We start from the raw sequence: 22,022 nt of genomic DNA, 5'->3' as shown, positions 1-22,022 counted from the left end.
AACAATAGTAGCGTACAGCTCCGGCTCCGGGGTAGTGGAGCTTCGCGGCCCAATGCGCGGGAGTGGCAGAAGCTGAATCTGCAACGCGGTATCTGCCGTTGTAGGTGTTTGGCTGTGGGACAGGCCCGAATCTGTGGCTGGCATCAGGGGTAAAGTAGATTCCGTATCGGACAGGTCCTGAACACGGCGTATGCGCCGCTGGCATCTGATCCAGGTCCAGGTAAGAGCGATTGCCGAGGGCAGAGCTAGGAACAGGCCAATTATGGCGACTATGGACTCGGTGGAGAGTTCCATCTATTACTGGTGATAGTTGTGGAACTTTATAAGTACGCAAAAGGGGAAGAATTCGTTGTTGAGCTCTGTATGTTCCATATTGGGGCCTTCTCGCACTTATATGTAACTCGCAGAGGGCGGTCCTACTACCACAAGGCAGGCGGGGCGATGCAATAGACTATGCTGTGAGGAGGTGTGGACAGGGTCAAATCAGCTGTCTCGAGTACATGGTAGGTAGGGCAATGAGATTACCACCAGCCGGTACCAGGTACGAGACTCGACGCCACCAAAATCTGTCAATACGACTATGCGGGAGCCGCCAGTCGGGTCTCTGCTCAGGTTTTGGGAATGTCCAATGAGAGAAGCAGCTCTCGCCCCCTAATTAACTACACCTCCGAATATGGCAGGCCAACAGGCTAGAGCCCAGAGCCCAGAGTGTAACGAACGCTATCCGGGTTCCAAAAGAAACCTAGTAAGACGTACTTGGGTTTATGTTGGCAATACGAGAGAGTATCTGAACGTGCGACAGAGGAAACGCCCTGTCGATACAATGGGTAATAGCACTTTGGTTCGCAAGGTAATAATAAGGGTGGTCGAGCGAAGGGCTTCGCACAATAGAGTCGTTAAGGCTGTTTGCCTCACCAATGGGTTAGATTGATGCTTAAGATTGATCACTGAAGTAGAGAGTGTCTATATGAAATACATAGGGAATGTCCATCGCTTATATATTCCGTCTCCTCCTTCATTGATCTCTTGTTGCTCCGTCCTGATCAGTCGTGCTCTGTGATTGCTCAGTCGTGCTCCGCTGAGCTGCGTCTCTTCTCCGTATCATCACGTGACCAAGGCTGGCCGTCCAGTCTGGTCTGTCTGTCCAGGTCTGTCTGTCCAGATCTGTCTGTCCGTTGTCTGCCCTTGTTTGCTTGTCTTGGGTTTTTCCTTCGATGACTGTCATCGTGCCCCTGATGGGTGGGTCGGTCATCGTTGGTGGGTCGTAAGCGCTGATGCTGGGTTTCGTACATGTCCCGGGTCAGGTCATCGTAGAGCCGTGCCGTAGGTGGGTCTTGGTCGCATGGTTAGGTCAGGTCGTAACACAGAGCCCCATAGAAGTTTTGGGAAGCACCAATCATGACGGTGGCTGCTTCGGCTGGCGACTCTTTGCAGGGCGTATATGCTATTTCACCTGCAGGCTGGGTTTTTCTCGCTCCTATTGGCGGTTCCCAAAAGCTTTCAGGTCCTTCCGCTATGGCTGCTTCTTTTTGGGATCAGCCAATGGCTGTGTGGATTGCCCACTTTTGCCCGTCACACAACACCAACATGAATCTCGAAGCCCATCCGCTGCTTTCGAGGGACAAATCTTTTCCATCTCTTTCAAGTCCATAGCCTCCATCTTACTCTCCTCCTTCTGCTTTCTCTCTTACTTTCCCCTTCGACATCAAGATGCCATCCTCCTATAGGGAACTAGAATGGGAGAAGCACAGAGATCTTCTCTGGCGCTTGTGGGTGAAAGAAAAGCGGAAGATGCCTGACCTGATGACGGAGATGGCAGCCTTGGGCTTCGACCCGCCGTAAGTCCGACCTCACACAGCGAATGGAGAGCTTAGCCCTCCTGACATCACCTTATCGCCAGGCAGAGCGATTACGAGGCTCATTTCAAAGCATGGCGTTTTGCCAAAAACCATATCAAGGAAACCTGGAAATACGTCGGGCTTTCAGTTGAGAAGCGCAAGCGAGCTGGCAAGGAGAGTATTGCCATTGTCGATGGCTTGCTCATTCCACCCAAGAGACTCAAGCACGAGATGAGTCGTCACTTCTATACGCAACTCGAAAAAGCCGCCAATGGTACGTGTGCACACACTATATTGTTAATCCTTTGCAGCGTAGCTGACAAATGCCAGCAAACCCTTCGATGCCGGCTGAGCCCATGATTACTGTCTGTACGCCACCTGCCATGCAATTCGAGCTTCAGTGGCCTCGGACACTACCTTGGTTCCGCTTCAAGGGGCAATTGTCGCATCTTCTCCATATCGCATCAAGCACAAGCCAATCCCAACAACAACTCTCAATAGCCGCGGCTCAGCAGTCTTTCTGACAGCTATTAAATGCCACCGGGTGGCTTGATGACAAAAAGCCACTGAGCGCTTCTCAACTCTCAACCTGCTTAGAGACTTGGGTCCCAGAAGAGTTTCCTGGAGAGCACGTCCTTCAAGCCCAACGCACCATCAAGAATCGATGTCCTGACCCAGGGATGGCCTGTTTGAGCCTAATTGTGTATATGGCTTCCAACAGTCATCCTAGATGGCAATCCGAAGAAACTGTATTTCGTCAGTTCGTCCATTCGGGCGTCTTGGATCGAACTATACTTCCCCAGCACTCACTTCGGATGGAGCCGGCCATTAGAGCTTTCTTGGAAAAGATGTACAAGTTGGCTATCATCGAGGGTCATCGAGAAGCGCTCCGGTGGCTTATGCACCTCGGTATCAAACTTAGCACACATCTACCTTTGATACTTGTACTTGTCTCCGAATATCAAAACAAATCCCGTCTCGCTCAAAACTCTGGCATACTGGAGGATATCCTATCCTTTGGGGCGAGGCCGGATGAGTATCGCTGTCGAAAGCATAGCACACCAATTGATTAACCAATTGATTACACAACTTACAGTCACGACTTGGACGCTTTGGAGATGTTCGTAATACATCAGAAGACTGGCATGGCTCAACAGGCGTTGAGCGATCCGATTGGCACATCATCACCAGGCACGCTAGCTGAGGTATTTTACGCAGTCCATACTGGCGATTACCACCTTTTGGTTAAGCTACATCATCAGGGCTTTAAGTTCAACGTACGAAATCGATGGGGGGTGTTCCCGCTCGGATTAGCAGTGTTTCGACACGCATGGAGTTTATGTAAAGCTCTCCTGAAGATGGGGGCTTCACCAAATTTTGATCCTTCTGGCAAGTCTAATCGAAACCTTCCTTCGGCCCTACATATCGCCGTTGCCATGGGACAACCTGGACTGTGTGGTCTGCTTCTAGAACATGGCGCCAAAATACACAAGCCTGCCATACAGTCTAGCGTATTACTGGATCTTTCTAGGGGGTCCGGTACATCGGGACCATTATCACCTCTAGGATTTGCAATTGATCATCAAAGTTGGGAATTTATGGAGCTACTTCTGTCTTAAGGAGCGCCACTTCGACTACAGGCAGTAGAACGTGGAATGGACGACATGAATCCGCCGGTTTCATTGGTGCAAACTCTCGTTGAATACGGTATCGACTTGTAATCGAGAAACAGTGACGGGGAGACCGCCCTGCATATCTGCATAAGGCGCAGAGCGTTAGCCACGGCCAAGTCGCTCCTATATTTGGGCGCGCAGATTGACGCCTATGCGGTGCAACTAATGCATCCATGCAATAGCTTGGACGAGATGTTTCTAAGGCACAGGGATCATGCCCTAATGAGAGACGCCTGCAGTCATGGGAACCTGGCCCCCGTCCATGACTTGACTCAAAGTATCTCTGAGTCGAGGCCATGAGAGTCACAGTCCAGACCCATCATGGAGAACTCACTGTATTCAGGAATTACTTCAACGTCGAAACCAGCCGAATACTGCCGCCGGCTTAGCCGTCGTTGTGTCAGGCTCGGTCCTTGAGGTTGAGCAATTCATATCACTGGGGTTCGATCCTCGCCGGCGATATCCATGGTCTTTGACAGCCCTGCAGTGTGCTGTGCATAAGGGGCAAAAGGATGTGGCAAGGTTCTTGCTTGCACTAGGTGTCTCGGTCAGCGCTTGCCCACCCTGGAAAGAGCTCACTCCCACGCCCCATCCTGAATGTCCCAAGGCAATTCGTGCGGAACGGGGGATAAAGATCGAAGGACGGCATTTCAGTATGCTGTCCAGAGCGGAGAATTTGGAGATGATTGACTTATTACTCAGACACAAGGCTAACGTCAACGAAGGCCCAGCACGCTACGCTGGTGCTACTGCTCTTCAGTTGGCCGCTATCAAAGGTTATATTGGCATCACAAAGAAGCTCATTGACCTTGGTGCTGACGTGGATGGTGCCGGCGCACCGTTTCGTGGCCGAACTGCCCTCGAGGGTGCTGCGGAACATGGCCGGCTGGATACGGTAGCTCTATTGCTTGAAGTGGGCTGCCATATTCATGGCGAGGGCAGGGATCAGTACATTTGGGCTGTGAAGCTCGCACGGGAAAACGACCATCTGGCATTGGCTTCCCTCCTAGAAAGTAGAGGAACATGGACGGAGAAAGATGAACAGAATCTTGCCGCCTGCCAGATCGACGAGGAAGAGTACGAAGACCCACATAAGGGGTGTCTTGGAGTGTGCTGTCGTGATTGTAGGAGTGTGGATGACAACCTGGATGAGCCTCAGTGCTGGGAAACTGGATCGACAGGCTCTGATGGAGATCTCGACTCGCAAGACGAGGATTACACCACGCAGGAGGACCAAAGTATGCCAGAGAGTCCTCATGTATATGTAGATATGGAAGAGGGGGAGACCATTTTCACATCAGAGATTCACCGATTCAGTTGGCGGTACAAGACGGTGTCGAGGGGTCTACTGAAGATGTGCTGGCTGGCGGCTCGGGCACGGTTGATCCGATGTCTAGCTGGGGTGATTGGGCGTTTGATGACGAAGGCAACTTTCTGGGTCCTCTGTAGTAGCTTCTATATACGTTGTATGATTTATGACACATTTCAATCATCAGTTACCCACGCCGTCCTTCGTCGATATATTATGCAGATCGCTAGATTTGCTGGATATGTTGGCAAGCTCCATCCTCCGATGTGGTCATGAGTGAAACGCGCTGGGCCTAGAAGGAAGCACTCAACAAGCAGACCAGCAGCCCCTGTATGCATGACAGGAGGTAGTGTGACCGCTGGCCCGAGCCAACAGAATGCAACGTTGACTGGTTTGTTTGCTTCCAAGCCAAAAAATCTGTGCTGACGTACTCCTGATTGGTTACCAGGTTTCCGGGTTGCTCCGCGGAGCATCCAACACACACAACACCTTGCCGAGGCCGCCGCGGCCGTCGAGGCCTCGGGCCGCCAGGGGCTCGACGTGCTGGTCAACAACGCGGGCGTCGGGTACACGATCCCCGTGCTCGACGTCGACGTCGACACGGCGCGGCGCGGCGCCTCTTCGACGTCAACGTGTTCGGCGTCGTGCGCGCCGTGCAAGGGTTCGCGGACCTGCTGATCCGCAGCCGGGGCCGCGTCCTTAACATGAGCACCAACGGCACCGTGGTCAACACGCCGTGGATGGGTATGGTTGATCAACCCCATCGCTTTCAGCTTTAAATGATGTTCCGCGTTCGCTAGCTGATGAGTCGTGTGTTGCTGAAAACAGCATCGTATACCGCCTCCAAGACCGCGCTGACGTCCTATTCGGAGACTATGCGCCTCGAGCTGGAACCGTTCGACGTCACCGTCGTGACCATCATCGCGGGGACCGTGAACACGCACTTCCACGACAACGAGCCGCGCTTCCTGCTACCCGAGGGCTCACGCTACGCGGCCATCCAGGACATCATCGCGGGGTGGGCTAGAGGCAAGCTGAAGCCGCCGGGGTGCTCGGCCGAGCAGTTCGTCGAGGCCATCGTCGGCGACATCGTGGGACCATGGAAAGGCGGCATATTGTGGAGGGGCCCGTACTCCGGCAGTATCAAGTTCATGTCTGAGTGGGTGCCGCAGTGGTGCAATGACGCCATCTTGAGAAGTATGAACCTGGGCTTCAAGGAGCTTGGGCAGCATCTGTCCGGGACGGGACAAAAGTAGCCTCATGCGCTCTTGGGAGACAGCAAGATAGAAGGTGGTGATGACTGGCAACCCTGCGGCATCAGGGCTTGAAACCAACTTGTACAGGATTCGCACCACCAGATAAGTAGGCCTGCATTATACGGACATGTCCCTTGTTGTCAATTTAGTAATGAGCGGGACCGCTTCCGCCCGATCAAGGCAAAAATCCCGAATGGGGACAACCGGACCGGGGGTCAACCACTGGTCGGAGATCGTGGGCCACTGTCGGGAGATTTGATCGTAAAGAAAAGCCCGCTTTTATCCATTACCCTTTACAGCGGTGTGAAGAATGAAGGACAAGGGGGTGAAAAGTACTGGCTCAAACCGCGCTCCAAATGTCAAGCAGAATCTCATGCTCCTAGCTAAGTGAATAGGTGCATGAGATCAACCATTCAACCAGTTTCCTGGGTATACGGACTCTGCATGATATGTGTTAGCGCTCTATAATAACGGCATCCAATTCTTCATTGTCTGCGGCCGTCATGCGTTTCTCCATCTCCTACCCTCGCACTCCGTGCTTCGCTAGCGGTTCACGGCAGTGCTGCGCGTGCTGTGGCGCCCGCTGACGAAGAATTGGCGGTGGAAAGCAGAGGGCTTGTCGGGGGCATTCTCAGCAAGGTACTAGGTCTGGGCGACGTGCTCAAGCAACTCGACCAGATAAGAGACCCTAATACCATCCTCAACATCCTGAATGGCGTGAAGCCGCAGGCAACCTGGACGAGTCTCCCAGAGGTGTAGGGGACTTTGCAGAGCATATATGGGTCTGCGACGCCTACGAACCTCTACAAGAACGTTGCTTTGCAGTTAGCTTCGGGTCTTGGGCCACAGGAGGTTGGCAAGGACTTAAAGACTATCATCACGGGATACGCCGATGGCGAGAACTCGGCGAACAACCCCAACAGCCTCAGCGTGATCAGCTGGTCGCAGGGTGGCTTGGACACGCAATGGGCCTTCACGTTCTGGCCCTCGACGCGGGCGGCCGTGTCCAGCTTCCTGCCCGTGTCGCCCGACTTTCACGGCACCGTGCTGGCGAACGCGCTGTGCCTGTCGTCGGCCAACAACAGCGACCCGGCCGTGATCCAGTAGGAGTACACGTCCCGCTACATCGCCACGCTCCGGGCGGCCGGCGGCGACAGCGCCTACGTGCCCACGACGACCTTCTACTCGGGCTTCTTCGACGAGATCGTCCAGCCGCAGCAGCACGGCACGGGCGCGGACGCGAACGCGTCGGCCTACCTCCGGGACGCGCGGGGTGTCGGCATCGACAACGTCGAGGCGCAGGTCGTGTGTCCTCCGGGGTCGCCGGGCGCGGGCTTCTACGACCATGCCGGCATGCTGTACCACCCGCTGACGTACGCCCTCGCCCAGGGCGGCGGCGGGCCCAGCGGCCTCGGCCGCGTCGATGTCGAGGAGGTTTGCTCTCGGTACGCGGCGCCGGGTCTGACGCTGGAGGACGTATTGGACACGGATTCGGTGGGTCGGCTCAACTACGAGAAGATAGTTGATGGCAAGATTTACCTTAGGTAATTATTTAGTAGTTTCGATATGTAACTGGGTCGCCTTATTACCGTACTATAGAACCATATAGGAAACATATATTCCAATGCTTGTGCTTTCTGCTTAATGAATCGGGTTGCCGCTTGTGGTGAAAAACGATATATAATTACTAGAAACCTCACTAAACGCGACTATCTAGACTAGTAAGCTTATTGCGTTCTTCTCTTCTTAACCCCTGTACTCTTTACTCTGTCCTAGACCGGAGACATGTGGGCCTTATGGCCTTGGACAGTTGTCTTAACAAAGGCCAGATGCAGAAACTTGAGACACAGAATAGTTCGTGGACTAGAGTGTCACTTATGGATACTCTTTAAGGAAGCTAACCATCGAAGATAAGCCTCATCTCTCCGCGACATCAAGTGCCTCCTGCTTTAGCACTTCGTCTGGTGGACTGATTAACTCAAGCAGTAGCCGCAACATTGATTCATTTTCCCTCTTAACAGCCTCCAGGAAAGCGCTGCCTGGTTCGGAGCTATCCGCAGCGCCGTGTTGGAGGAGAAGTCTTACGCCATCGGGATTTCCGTACTGAATGGCGCCCTGGAGTGACCGGGAACCAATTGTTCCCCCGTTCTGAGTAAATACGCAAGGACTTCAACATGCCCACGGGCTGTAACCACGTACAGCTGCCAACTCAAGCCAGCCATCGAGGGACTCTTGCTTTATTTTCTCCGTCGGGGGTGTGTTCCGGTTCCGTGCCATGGAACTGTCCCCTGTCAAAACAGTCTTTACATAGCTGGAAAACGTGGTCGAATGTTTCAATGCTTGTTGTCAATCTCAGGGCATTCACCAGGTAGGGCTCATGCCAAACATATCGAGGTAACAGGCAAACCTCCAGGGTTCTCATCTGATTACCTTGGGCCGCGAACTCAACTACATCTTCCCGTGCAAATTCAAGAATGTCTGGGTCTTGTATCGCGTCTAGCAGGAACCGCACCACTTCCACATGGCCCTGGAAGGCCGCGACCGCCAGCGGATAGGCTAGTAAAGGATTATTCGATGTCAGCGCTGTGACCAGCTTTCCGCACCCAAAAAAGTTTAGATGGACTCACTTGGGCTCAGGTGGGCCGACCCAGTACGGGCGAATCAAATGTGTACATTCCTCCTGGTTGGGAGGTAGCTGTTTGACAAGAGCCAGGTCGTTTGTAGCAGCCGCTGCAGCAAGCAGAGCTCGTTTGAAATCCTCGTCGGAATCTTGCATGGGCCCTATCTGTTCAGGCAACGTGAACCATTCATATCGCTGCCTTCTGGGGAAAAGCTGGCAGATCTCCCACAGGTACTGCCTGAGGGCGTCATGGTCATCCGAACTGGTCTTCCCGCCGCGGAAAGCCAAGACGCGCTCTGCAGCCAGCCGAATTATGCGAATCGACCGCGGGAGGGGCGTATGGGTGCATAGAATCTTGTGCATAAGATATTTGGGCCAGAAGGGTGAATCCTCAAGTTCCGGGAGGCCATCGAGAATCCCAGATTCAATGATGGCTTCCGTGACCTCGCGGTCCCAAGAGCGATGGACGAAGCTAAAGCGTACAGCGCGTCGTATTTTACGAACCTTGACTGCCTGGACCATGATCAGGCGAGCGATCTCGAGGGGTATGTTGGAAAAGCCGTCCATGGTTGATCAAATTTGACGTGCTGAAAGTCCACAAAACCAAGGGTGAAAGATGGAGGGCAATTGCGTAATCGCGAACAGGCAGCTGCATCAGTTGACGTTAATTTAGAGATGTGATATACCTACTATATAGACCCCCTAAAACCTACTACAGTACGTACCCCTGAAAGTGCATACGACTTAGGCTCGCTTCCTTTATATATTTTAGGGCATACATACACTTTAAGGCTCGTACGTGACCTTATATAAAGATTATCCTAAATATATTAAAACAGTATTAAAAAAAATTTATAATATTATTACGACCTAACCCGACGACACGGCCAGTATCCACCTTCGGAACGGGATCACGATGCCTCGAAGCGCCTATGAGGTACGGAGCGCAACCCGACCCCGCCGGTCAGCACGTACAGCCCCACCTACGATGACAAAACCCACTACACTACTAAGTGGCCGCCAGGGCTAATACCACGATAATAGTTAGCGTTCGACATAGACACCTCGAAATAGCACCCTAGTATAAGCGAATTATATTATAAGTAATAAAGAAATTTAATTATTTCATTTATAATTAATATAATAGTATAAACATTATTTAATTATTTATTTAAAGGTAATAAAGTATAAATAGTTTATATTTAATATTAAATTAAATTAAAAGCGATTTTTAAAAGTTAATAATAAATAATTTATCTTAAGTAAAAATGTTTGTTTTTAATAACTTATATTAATTAATAATAATATAAAAGAATATATAAATTAAGTTATTAATATTATTAAACTTTTTATATAATAAAAAGTAAATATATTTCGTAAATTTATTTATAATTAATAAAACATTATTAAAATTAATTTTAATTAAAAGTTCTTATAATAAAAATAGTTTAATAACGAAATTAAATGCGATTATTTCTTTCGCTTTATTTAATAATAAAATTAATTATAATTTTTTATATAAATATTATATAATAACTTTAACTTTATTATAAAAGTTATATTCGTTAATTATTTTAATTATAATTAATTTAAGGTTTTTAAAATTAAATTACTTAGTAATTCGTTTTTAATTTTTAAATATAATTTAGTATTTATACGCGAGGTATTCGTAGAATTCTTTAATAAATTCGTTTCGATATTATTTAAAGATATAAATTTTATTTTAATAATAAAGAAAGCCGTCTTTTTTATATAAGTAGTTTTATATTTAATTAATAAAATTAAAGCCGTTATTTACTTAAATATATCGCGATAATATTAAGTTTTTATATTAATCTTTTATTAAAATAGTTTTAATTTTAAGTAAAACTATCTTTTAATTATTAAGTGATTAGCTTAATATATTATCGCGACCGGTTTTATTACTTTTTTAATAAATAATAATAAGGTTAAATCTCGAAAAGAATTTAAACTATTATATTCATTATTTATTTAACTCTTTAATAATAATAAATATTATAAGGTTTTTATAATTAATATAAACCTTTATTAATTTTATTAAAATAGTATTTTTATTTTTTATAAGTTTTAATAATAGTTATTAACTCTTTATTATAAATTTAATTAATTATTTTATATTAAAAAAATGTAATTAAGTGCGACTTTTTATTATTATCTTATTAACTTAACTACCTTTCGATTATATAATTTAATAAGTTAATTTAAACTTTAAAAAGTCTTATAAGGCTTATTATATAAAGCATTAATTTATTAAAAATACGCTTCTTTATAGCGTAAAAAGCTTCGGCTTTTTTTCGTTTTTTAAAATAGCTTATTTTTTTTATTAAGTTTAATAAAAGTGTCGCTAACTTATTAAACTAGGGGATAAAAATTCGGTAATAATTAATTAATTTTAAAAAATTTTTAACTTTTATAACGCTTATAAATATAAACTATTCTTTATTCCTTAATATTTTTAAAGGTTTTATTTAAATTTTTTATAACATATTATATATTTTATAAATATAATTAATTTTTTTAAAAATTCACTTTCTTAAGTTAATTAATAAATTAATATTTTATAATTTTTAAGGTATTAATTTTATATACTTTTTATATTACTCGTTATTTTTAAACTAATTTAAAATCTTATTAAAGTATTTATATAAAATATAATAACTTATTTTATAAGCCGTTAATTAGAAAAAAAAGTACCGGTTTTTAATAATAATTTCGTTAAACTTTTAATAATTAATATATATACGCCACATTAGTTTTTTATTTTTACTTTTTTTTTAATAAAAAAAGTAATAAATATTATTAATAATATAAATAATTATATAACTCTTTTCTTAAGGTTATTTATAATATATTTTATTAAAGCTTATTTATACTCTTAATTAAGTTTATAAATTAATATAAAAAGGTTTCTTTTTTTAAAGTATCTTATAATCTCATTATATATAAAATAATAGGTTTATTTTTAATTTCTTATAAAAAAAGCTTTAAATTATTAATATTATTTTAATATAATTATTATAACGTTTAACTTAAATTCTTTAATAATAATAAATATTATAAAAACTTTAAGTTTAATAAAAGGTCGCTTTTAAAACCGTTACTTATTAATTTAAACTTTTTTAATATATTTTATTTAATTTAATTTATTTTTTAATTAATTTTAAAAATTTTATTTTATCATTAAAGTATTCTTAAAATTATATTATATTTTATAATATTATATATAATTCGTTTATAATATTTTTTAATATTAAATAAAAGGTTTACGGTTTCTTTTTATACTTTTTTATTTTCGTAAATTATAACTTTTTATTAACAGTTTTAAATTAATATAAGGCGTTTTTTTTAATTTAATTTAAAAGAATTAATAATTTATAATAAAACATAATTTATTTACGCTTTATTATTAAATAACGCTTTAATATAAACTTTTATTATATTAATTATTAATATAATATATTTATAAATATCTCGGTTATTTATTATTTAATATAAAAACTTTCTTAAATTCGCTTAATATTATCTCTTTATATTCGGCGGCGTTCGTTTTTTAACTAATATCCTTTTAAGTAGGTAATAAACTTCTACGATTAAACGTCGCGTCGTCGCTATTTTTTACCTCTTTTTTAATAAGGTGCTATTTAATATATTTAAAAAGGTGTTTTTATACCTTTTATTATATGAAGTACTAGACTTGATATTTAAAATTCGAGTTTATTAAATAATTTAAAGGTTTATTAAGTTTATTAAAGTTTAAAGCTACTTTATAAGTCTTTAACTATAATAAAGGGGTTTTATTATTAAATATATATTTATATATTTTATAAGTATTAAGTATTTTGTTTTAAATATTTATAAGCTCGTAACTTTTCTTAAGCGTATTTAAAGTATTAATCTTTAAAAGAAAATTGTTATTTTATTTTATTAAGTAATATTATTATTATTATTATAAATCTTTTTATATTAATAAATATATTTATTACTTATTTAATATAACCGTTGAAATATTCTTAATAATATAATTAAAATATAAGTATAAAATAAATTATTTATTAATTCGTTAAAGAAACTATTCGTTATTAAATTTTATTATAAAGTATTTAATATAAGCGTTATATATATATAATATTTTTAAAAAATTAAATATATATTATTTATAAGCGAAATATAAAAGTTATTACTTATAGTATAATTTTTATTAACCCTTTAATTAAAATTTATTTTTATAAGTATTTAACGTAGGTGTTTTAAAGTTAAATAAAGAGTATTTAAAATAATTAATTAATTATTAATCTTAAAGTTTTAAAGTGTAACGATTTCGTTTATAAGTTTATTTATTAATATACTTATTACTTTATTATTATTAAAATTACTATATATTAAAGTAAATTCTTTATATATTATTATAATATTTTAATAATAATTTCTTTTAATTTTAAAAGCTTTAAAAACCGTTTAATTTCTTCTTTATATATTAAATACATGGTATATTTATCATAATGAGAAGCTATTTAAAATAAATTATCGTGATTAATTATAACACTATTCCTTATAATAACTATTATGAAAGTATTTTTATTTTAAGCAATATTAATATATCGTTTTTAAAGACTTTTTAAAAATTAATACTCTTGGGCGTAATACCTTTATTTTTAATAATTATTATAAATAGTAATCCTTTTTTTATTATATTTATTATATTAAATAATATCTTTATTTATAAGTTCGCTATAATAATTATACGTAATAACATTCTTTAATTATATATTAATATATTAACGTAAGCGCTTTATATTAATTTAAACTTAATTTTTTATTATTATTACCCGCTTTATTTTTCGCCGCGGTGTTTATATAAGGGCATGTTAAATTTAATAATACGTTTTATATACGAAAAGAAATAATTAAACGTATTAAGCCGGTTAAATTTATTCTTAACTTTTTTTTATAACTTTTAATAATATATTATAATTTTCGTAGCTTTAATATAATTTAATTAAACTATAATACGTTAAAATTTTATAAGATAAAAAACGGTTAATCTTTTTTATATAAAAGTTTTAAGTTTTTTTTACTTTGTTATTTTTCGTTAAGGTTTTAAAAAAGTGATCTAAAAGCATCTTTAATATTATTATAACCTTTAAAAATCCGCTCTACCTTTACTTAGTATAGTTTAATTTACTAAGTATTTTTTATAAGCTTTTTTAAATAAAGTTTAAACTAAGCGAGCGACTTTTTAAAAAAAAAATAAAGCGGCGTAGATAACTTTTTAAATAACGTTTTAAAACGTTCTTTTATTAAACCGTTAATAAGTTTTAATTTAAATAAAAAAAATTTAAAAATTCCCGCTCGTTTTATTAAAGGTATTAACGTGTTAATCTTTATCCTTTTTTTAAATATAACGAGGGTTTAAATAATATTAATAGTAATATAAAAGAGGCGTACTTTTTCGTATAGTTTATTAATATTATAAGGTGTTTAATTTAATACTTTTTTAATTAAAAGTTTATTACGCTTCTTTTAAACTTAATATAATAGTATTAATAATTAGTATTTTTTTATCTAAACTTTTTAATACGTTTAATTAATATTTATTAAATAAAGCTATTATTATTATTAATTTTTATAATAAGGTTTTATTAAAAATTAATAAATATCTTCTTTTATTAAGTATAAATATAATTCTTATAAGATTATTATTTAAAGGTTTAAGTAATAACTTATAAGAGTAAAAGTGATTAAAAAATAATAAACGTTATTTAAGTTTATATTAATAATATAAGAAGTATTTAAATAAATAAAAAACGCTCTATTAATATATTAAATAGTAGTAATAATAAAAGTAATTAAATAAAAGTATATATATAATAGAATTATTAAAGTTATTTATTTTATTAATACGTTAAACTAATCGTTTAATTTTATTATTTTTAATTTATTTCTTTCGTAACTATTATTATATTTTTAATAAATAAACTTATTATTATTAATTAATAATAAGTATAAATTATAACGAACGTTATTTAAGTTTTAAAAGAAACTTAATAAAATATATTTAAATTTATATTAATAATATAAGTATTTAAATATATAATAAAAGAAGCGTTTTATTAAAAAAATAAGTAATAATACTTTAGTTTATAAAGTAATAATAAAACTTAAGTAAATAACGGTATTTATATAATAAAATTATTAAAGTTATTTACTTTATTAATAAATTAAAATAATAATTAAATTAACTATTAGAATAAAAAATATTTATATAAAATATATAAGGAATGTTTATTATTATATATCTCGTTTTTCTTTTATTAATTCTTTTAAGATTATAACGTTAACTAGTGATTTCTTTTAAATAGTTTACTTAAATCACCGTGATTCGTTAACTTTTAACTTTCTTAAAGATATTATTCTTATCTTATTTTTATATAACTTAAATTAGTTACTTATTATTAATTATATAGTTTTAATTATTTAAACTTAATTATTTAATTTATACTAGTCGCTTAATACTAATACTATTATTTTATTTCGTATTTCGTTTATAATAATCGTTATTAAATTTTTAATAACTAAGTTTATTATTAGTAATAGATTATAAGCGTTAATTAAGTAAAGCTAGCTTATATTAAGTCTCGTATATATTTTAAGGTATTATAAAGCCGTTTCGAAAATAAGTTTAACTTATATAATTAAGTTAAGTTATAATATTATACCCCTTTTTTTATTATAATATATATTTATTATATTAGATTATGTTATAAAATTAAAAATTAAAAAGACTTATAATCGTTCTTTTTTTAAATATATATTATTTCTAATAGTTATATCACCGGTATACCGTATTCTTATTATTTTAAAAATAAAAAGAGTTATAAGATCACGGAGCGCTTTTTTAATATAAAGAATATATTAATCGTAATCGGTTTTATAACAAATTCTTAATAGCTTTTTATTTTAAAAAGATATTAATATAATAATAAAAATTAGAGGTGGATAGATAAAAAGCGAGCGAAAAGCTTTTATCGCTTTATTTAAAGTTAACGAAGTTATAGTCTTAATTCACCGAAACGGCTAGCTATTTATCACCTATTTAAAAAATTCGACGTATAATAAAAGAATGAGGTGCCGATTTATTTAAACGAGGGATATAAAAGCTAGACGTTGAAGATAAAATCCTTTTTACTTTAAATAATTATAAAGGGTGCTTAGTAAATAACCTTTAATATATAAGCGTCTCGGCTAATATAAATTAAGCGTTTTTTAATTTAATGTACCCTATAAGCGAAATAACTATATAAACGAATTAACTACTTTCTAAGACTTTCACTCCTCCGACGCGATTCGTTTTATAACTGTTTATTAATATTTCTTGAAAACTGTAAATCTTTTCCAGCTTATATACGAAGTAATCCTTCATCCTGTAGCCGTTTTGTTTTCGTACGGCGGCGCCGGCTAAGCATTTTATTCGCCTTTCGTAATACGCTTACTTTACCCTTTAAAAGAGCGAGCCGGTATATAACTTCCGTTATACTTTTCGTAATCTAGTTAAGTCTAATTAAAATTAATATCGAAAAGCTATTTTAATACCGTACGATTCTATTTCTTACGTATTCGGTTTAGGATTAGGTTTTAACTAAGTTGTTTAAGGTTTTTAATTCTTAAGGTATAAGTAGGGCGGAAGAGGTCGCCGGAGGCGTCGGTGTACGTAGCTTCACATTTAACTATAAAATAATAGATTCCGGATCGTACGGTATAAGTCCTATACTTCGGAAACCTCCTTAAATATTTAAAACGGTAAAAGTCGCCTAGAATGCTTCTAAGAACGCTGGTAAGAAGTCTTCCTTCAAGATATAAGTAATATACGCCCGTATAAGACCCTTGATTTCTTTCTTGTACGACTTTTTTAACGTATAAAAACAGCTAATATTAAGAGGTTAAAGCTTATATAATAAATAAGAAAATATATAAAGTATAATAATCGAGTTTCTTTTATAATAAAGCTCGAAGGCTGTCGAATAGTAGCTTTTATAGCCGTTAAGGACTAATAAGTAATAAATACTTTTATACGAGACCTCGTATACTTATCGAAATATCGAATCTAGCCCTCGCTTTTCTCGTTCGTAGTCCAGCCGTTTTTAGTAATTACGATCACCTAGTCCTTTAGCAATAAGCTGTTTTTATATTAAAAAAAAGGTACGTTTACCCGGTAAATATAATATATAGAGGGATAACGTAACCGTATAATCTAACGCCCTAGATAATTATAACCTATTCCCGGTTCCTTTATTAAATAACCCTAGGCCTCTCGTATTAATCGGAGGTTATAATAATTATTTCGGACGAGATTTAGCTTATAAAAAAGCCGGTCTCGTTAAAGTTATAAATATCCTCCTTTTAAATCTTATATTTATAAATTATATTTTATACGAGGGTAAATTATGCGTAAAACGCGTCGGGATCTTTATAAAAGACTCTTTAATAATTAATTCTTCGATTAAAACGCGTCTAGAGGTCTAGTTATTATTATACGAAGCTAGAGGCCCAGTTAACGCCGACGTGTCCCGCGTCGCGTTAAAAGAGTAATTGGTTCGCCATATCTTTATTCGAAGCCTAATTAACGCCGAGGTGTCCCGCGTCGCGTTAACAGAGTAGTTAATTCGCTATATCTTTAATACTACTTATTTAAGGAGGAAATAACCGCGAATCTAGGTCGATTATATATCGTACGATTATATCTTCTTCGGAATTCGTTAATTTTCGAGAATTAGCGGGTATTTCGCGTTTCGCAAAAATACTAAGCTATCGGTTACGAAGGGTTATATAAGGGACTTTATACGTTCGAGCTACGCGTCGAAGACTTAGTTTCGAGTCGTTTTTAAGCGCTTAAAACGATAAAACTATTTACCCTTTTTCTTAAATATTAACCATAATAGGTAGTAAAAGAATTAAGTTATAAAAGTTATTTATATAGAATTTAGCGAAAGTGGTCAATTCGCTTATATAGTTATTTCGCTTATAGGGTACGTTAAGTAATTTTAAGGACCTCGGTTTATTAATCGAAGGGTTTTCGTTTAAATTCTTAAAGCTTTATAGCGACGTTTTTTAAGTTTTTAAATATTATTTCTTAATAAATAATCCTTTTATTAAATGAGGTATTAAAAGCTTTACCTTATTTTCTTTTTATTAATAATGTTCTCGATTTTATATTTATATTAATTTATTTCGATTTTTATATTTTTAAAGGCTAGTGTTACAACCTGGCCCGACTATGCGGCCAGGACTCATACCTCTCGACACGGACCAACGATAACTCGAGACGCTTACGGAACCCCGTAAAATCTAGTTAGCGCTTACGCCCTACTAACGATGACAAGCCCCACTACACCGCCATAGAAACTACGACGACTAACACCGCGATAACCGTACGTTGGAATTAATTAATTAAAAATAAACAGGAATAAGTAAATAAAGATAACTAATATAAGATAAATAATTAAAATAAGATAACGCCTATAGGTTACGTAAAAATAAAATAACTACGGGATAGCAGCTCTCGGGATCTCGACGAGGTTTAAAGAGCCGGCTTAATAGGATTTCGCGAGATCCTCGAGGTCCTCGAAACTTAAAGGATATTAATAAAGGAGGGATTAAATATATAACGATGGACGATTTCTTATATATTTTATATAAATATTCTTTATTTTAATAATTAATTTAAATATTAATTTTAACCTATAAATAAAGTAAACAGCCTTAACGAATTTACTATATAAATACTTTTATTTATATATTTTATTATTATATTATAACCCGGCTATTATATATTATATTAATAAAAGCAGACTTTTATTACACGTTTAAATACTCTTTTATATTATTAATATAAACCTTAATACGTTTTATTAGGTTTTTTTTAAAACTTAAATAACGTTTATTATATTTTAATTACTTTTATTTTTATAAATTATTACTTAAACCTTTAAATAATAGCCCTATAAGAATTATATTTATACCTAGGCTTAATAACACCTCTCGTTATAAAAAGGCCCCCGTTATTACTGTAAGTACCTCTTAACGAGACCCTACTATAAAGGTAGATAGCGATAATAATAACGACGGCCTTACCTGGTAAACATTAATTAAACGAATTAAGGAATTTAAGTAAAAGAGTACTAATTATTAATATTACTACGTTAAGCTCGAAAAAAGTGTAACGAGCTCTTAATTAAAGATACTTTAAAATAAATACTCGATATAAACGAGCTACGTAAAAAAGTACGCCTCTTTTATACCGCCGCTAATATTATTTAGACCCCTGTTACACTTAAAGGAGGAATAAAGATTAATACGCTAACACTTTTCGATAAAACGAGTAAAAATTTCCGAAGATTCCTTATTTAAATTAAAGCCTATTATATAATAAACGTTATCTAGGTTTTAAAAAAAAACCTAGTAAGACGTACTAAGGTTTATGTTTAATAATACGAGAGAGTATTTAAACGTGTAATAAAAGTCCGCTTTTATTAATATAATATATAATAGTTATAAAAATAAAGGTAATTAAAGTATATAAATTTAAAGGTATTTATAATAGAGTTATTAAAGTTATTTATTTTATTAATAAATTAAATTAATATTTAAATTATTTATTAAAATAAAGAATATTTATATAAAATATATAAAGAACGTTCCTCGTTATATATTTAATTTCTTTTTTTTAATTTTTTAAATTACTTATTAATTTACGGTAATCCCGTTATTAGCTCACGGTAATTCATCCCCTGGATTACGGTAATCCGTTCTTAGTTAGCTTATTCTAGGCGCCGTACCTCTGTTACTCCGTAGCTCGTTACGTAACTCGCCGTGCCTCGTTCTTACGTCCTTTTATATTCGTCCTATCGCCGTACGGGCTAGTGCCGTTCGCGTTATTATACGCTGTTAGAATACGGTTGAGTTTATGTTAATATAGCTGGCGGTGCGGTCGCTGGCTGTTATATCGTAGCCGGATCGGGTTATCGTAGTTCCGTGCCGGTGAGTGGGTCTTGGCCGCATGGTTAGGTCGGGTTGTAACATATTAGCGATTTTATAAAATAATGTTCTAAAACACCACTTAGCGAGTTATTTATGCTGCCTCGTTTTTTAAAAGTAAGGCACTCGCTTAATTTAAACCTTACTTAAACGAGCTTATAAAAAACGATTAGTAAGTTAAGCTATGCCGCACAGAGGTATAGCGAATTTTCGAGAGCTACGATAATTTCGAATAAGCCTTTAAGTCATTTTTTCAAAACCCCGACGAGAAGCGATAAGCGGAGCAAGAACTAGAAACTCTTAAATAAAAGGGATTAGCCGCCTCTTAACAACGCTAAATTTCAACGTATTATAGCTCGACTAAGCTATACTAAAACTATAAAGATTATAATATATTACCGAGGATTAAAAAAAAACGTTAAGAACGAATTTAGCCGGCTTAATACCCTTAATAATTTCTTTTCGTATATAGAGCTTATTATTAAGATCGATACTCGTATATATAAATAACGCCGCGAAAAGTAAGGCGGATAATAACGGTAAACTAATCGAGTCTAGGCTAATACCAGATAACTACGTTATTATAATAATATAATGCTAAAGAATATTACGGCGCACGGCTATTATAATAAGCCTATAAGCCTCGACGTTACTAAATATAATAAGCACGATAAAAAGTAGCGTTTTATTTATTATAATTATTAAAAATAGGGCTATTACGCCCGAAAATGTCGGACCCCGAAGAAAGATTTTTAAAAAGTCTCGGACGGACGATATATTAATGCTATTAAAGTAAAAGACGCGCTTATAATAATTATTAAAGGTAGTAACGCTACGACGAAATATGGCAACCTACTTTAAACAGCCTATTACGACAACAAGTACGCCTCGCACTTAGTAAATAAAGAAAGAACTGGATAGTTTCTTAAGGCCCTTAAGGACAAGGGTAAACATAGCCGAAGCGTCGCGATAATATAAAGGGAACGACCCCTCTTATATAACGAAAAAAGTAACCCTATAAAAGGTATAACGAGCCAGCAAGAGCAGCCGATAAGCTACGAACGATTAGTCGGCATACCGATAAACGAGCTAGTAAGCGAGATCGCTAAATTTAGAGACTTAAGGAGCAGCGGATGGCTAGCCATTCCCGGCGTTCCTTACTTAAACTTAAAATACCTACGCTAAGTACTCATTATAATAAGATTTAATTAAGGGATTTACGGTAATTACGTTATAAGAAACAACCTTCGTATCTCTTTTACGAGCGAGGCATACTTTACGCTTTTATAAATTTCGTACGTATATAACGCTTATACCGAACACTTCGCGGAGAAACTCGAGCACGAATAGTTTCCCCGAAAAATCGGCAAGCGACCTATTACGTAACTATACCCCGATTATATAATCAGAAAAGTTTAGACGTTAATCCCCGACGGATAACGCGCGTACCTATTAATATAAAAAAACTTACGGTAGCTATAATAGTATTATTTAAAAAAACGAGATTAAAAGAAATATTTTAAGGACCGATGTTTTAAATACGCCTAGGAAAAATTGCGAGCCTATAAACGTTTAAAAGAGAACGCTTAATACTTTTTAGACGTATAAATATATACTTGATAAAAGAACCCCCTTATTATATTAGAAAACTTATAAAACGTTTATAAACTTTAACGAACTTAATAAACCTTTAAACTACTCGAAAAACTCGAATTTTAAGTACTAAGGATAATATTTCACATAGGGAAGAGTATAAAAACACTTCCGCCGGCGTACTAAAAAACGCTTTATAAAAAACGAAAAGAATAATAGCAACGATATAATAATCGATCGTAAAAAATTATTACTTATTTATAAAAATAGCGGACGAAAAATAGACGCCGCCGATTATAAAAGGATAATATTAAGCGGATTAAAATAAGTCCCTATATTAAATAATAAATAATTAAGTTATTTATAAACATAATATCTTAATAATAAGCGTAAAAAGAGTTTATATTAAAGCGTTACTCGATAACGAAAGGTAAAGAAACTATATTTCATTATAAATCGTTAATAACCTAATATTAAAATAATAGGAAAAGGACGCCTTATACTGACTTAAAACCGTTAATAAAAGATTTATAACGTATAACGGTAAAAATATACGGAGGGAAATCGCGAACCTTTTAATTAATATCGGAAAACGTTATAAACGAATTACGTATAATATTACGGACGTTATAAAATACGATGTAATTTTAAAAATACTTTAATTACGAGTAAGTAATCTTA

General features: G+C 36.4%; 4 protein-coding genes across 4 annotated transcripts; 3 read left to right on the top strand and 1 right to left on the bottom strand.

Annotated features, from left to right (window-relative positions):
• Window positions 1-2,518: 2,518 nt before the first annotated feature.
• PG994_013602 (uncharacterized protein) lies at window positions 2,519-5,269 on the top strand (the record flags this gene model as incomplete). Its single annotated transcript, XM_066865011.1, has 6 exons — window positions 2,519-2,874; window positions 2,935-3,115; window positions 3,855-4,588; window positions 4,640-4,769; window positions 4,829-4,959; window position 5,269. Coding segments are annotated over 6 exons (1,533 nt in total).
• A 426-nt stretch (window positions 5,270-5,695) lies between these two features.
• Window positions 5,696-6,076, top strand: PG994_013601 (oxidoreductase- short-chain dehydrogenase/reductase family; the record flags this gene model as incomplete). Its single annotated transcript, XM_066865010.1, has 1 exon — window positions 5,696-6,076. The coding sequence occupies one exon, from the start codon at window positions 5,696-5,698 to the stop codon at window positions 6,074-6,076; it is 381 nt and encodes a 126-aa protein (XP_066709971.1).
• A 965-nt stretch (window positions 6,077-7,041) lies between these two features.
• On the top strand, window positions 7,042-7,624 carry PG994_013600 (uncharacterized protein; the record flags this gene model as incomplete). The annotated part of the gene is made up of 2 exons (XM_066865009.1): window positions 7,042-7,098; window positions 7,184-7,624. 2 exons carry the CDS (start codon window positions 7,042-7,044, stop codon window positions 7,622-7,624), a joined length of 498 nt encoding a protein of 165 aa, XP_066709970.1.
• A 1,075-nt stretch (window positions 7,625-8,699) lies between these two features.
• Window positions 8,700-9,263, bottom strand: PG994_013599 (uncharacterized protein; the record flags this gene model as incomplete). Its single annotated transcript, XM_066865008.1, has 1 exon — window positions 8,700-9,263. One exon carries the CDS (start codon window positions 9,261-9,263, stop codon window positions 8,700-8,702), a length of 564 nt encoding a protein of 187 aa, XP_066709969.1.
• Between the last annotated feature and the right edge of the window lie 12,759 nt (window positions 9,264-22,022).

The sequence above is a fragment of the Apiospora phragmitis genome (assembly GCF_038363925.1).
Source record: "Apiospora phragmitis strain CBS 135458 chromosome Unknown utg000011l:1.0-3236445.0:1.0-3240683.0, whole genome shotgun sequence".
Classification (NCBI taxonomy): domain Eukaryota; kingdom Fungi; phylum Ascomycota; class Sordariomycetes; order Amphisphaeriales; family Apiosporaceae; genus Apiospora; species Apiospora phragmitis.
Note: the sequence above shows the minus strand (reverse complement) of the source record. Positions and strands in the feature narration are given on the sequence as shown.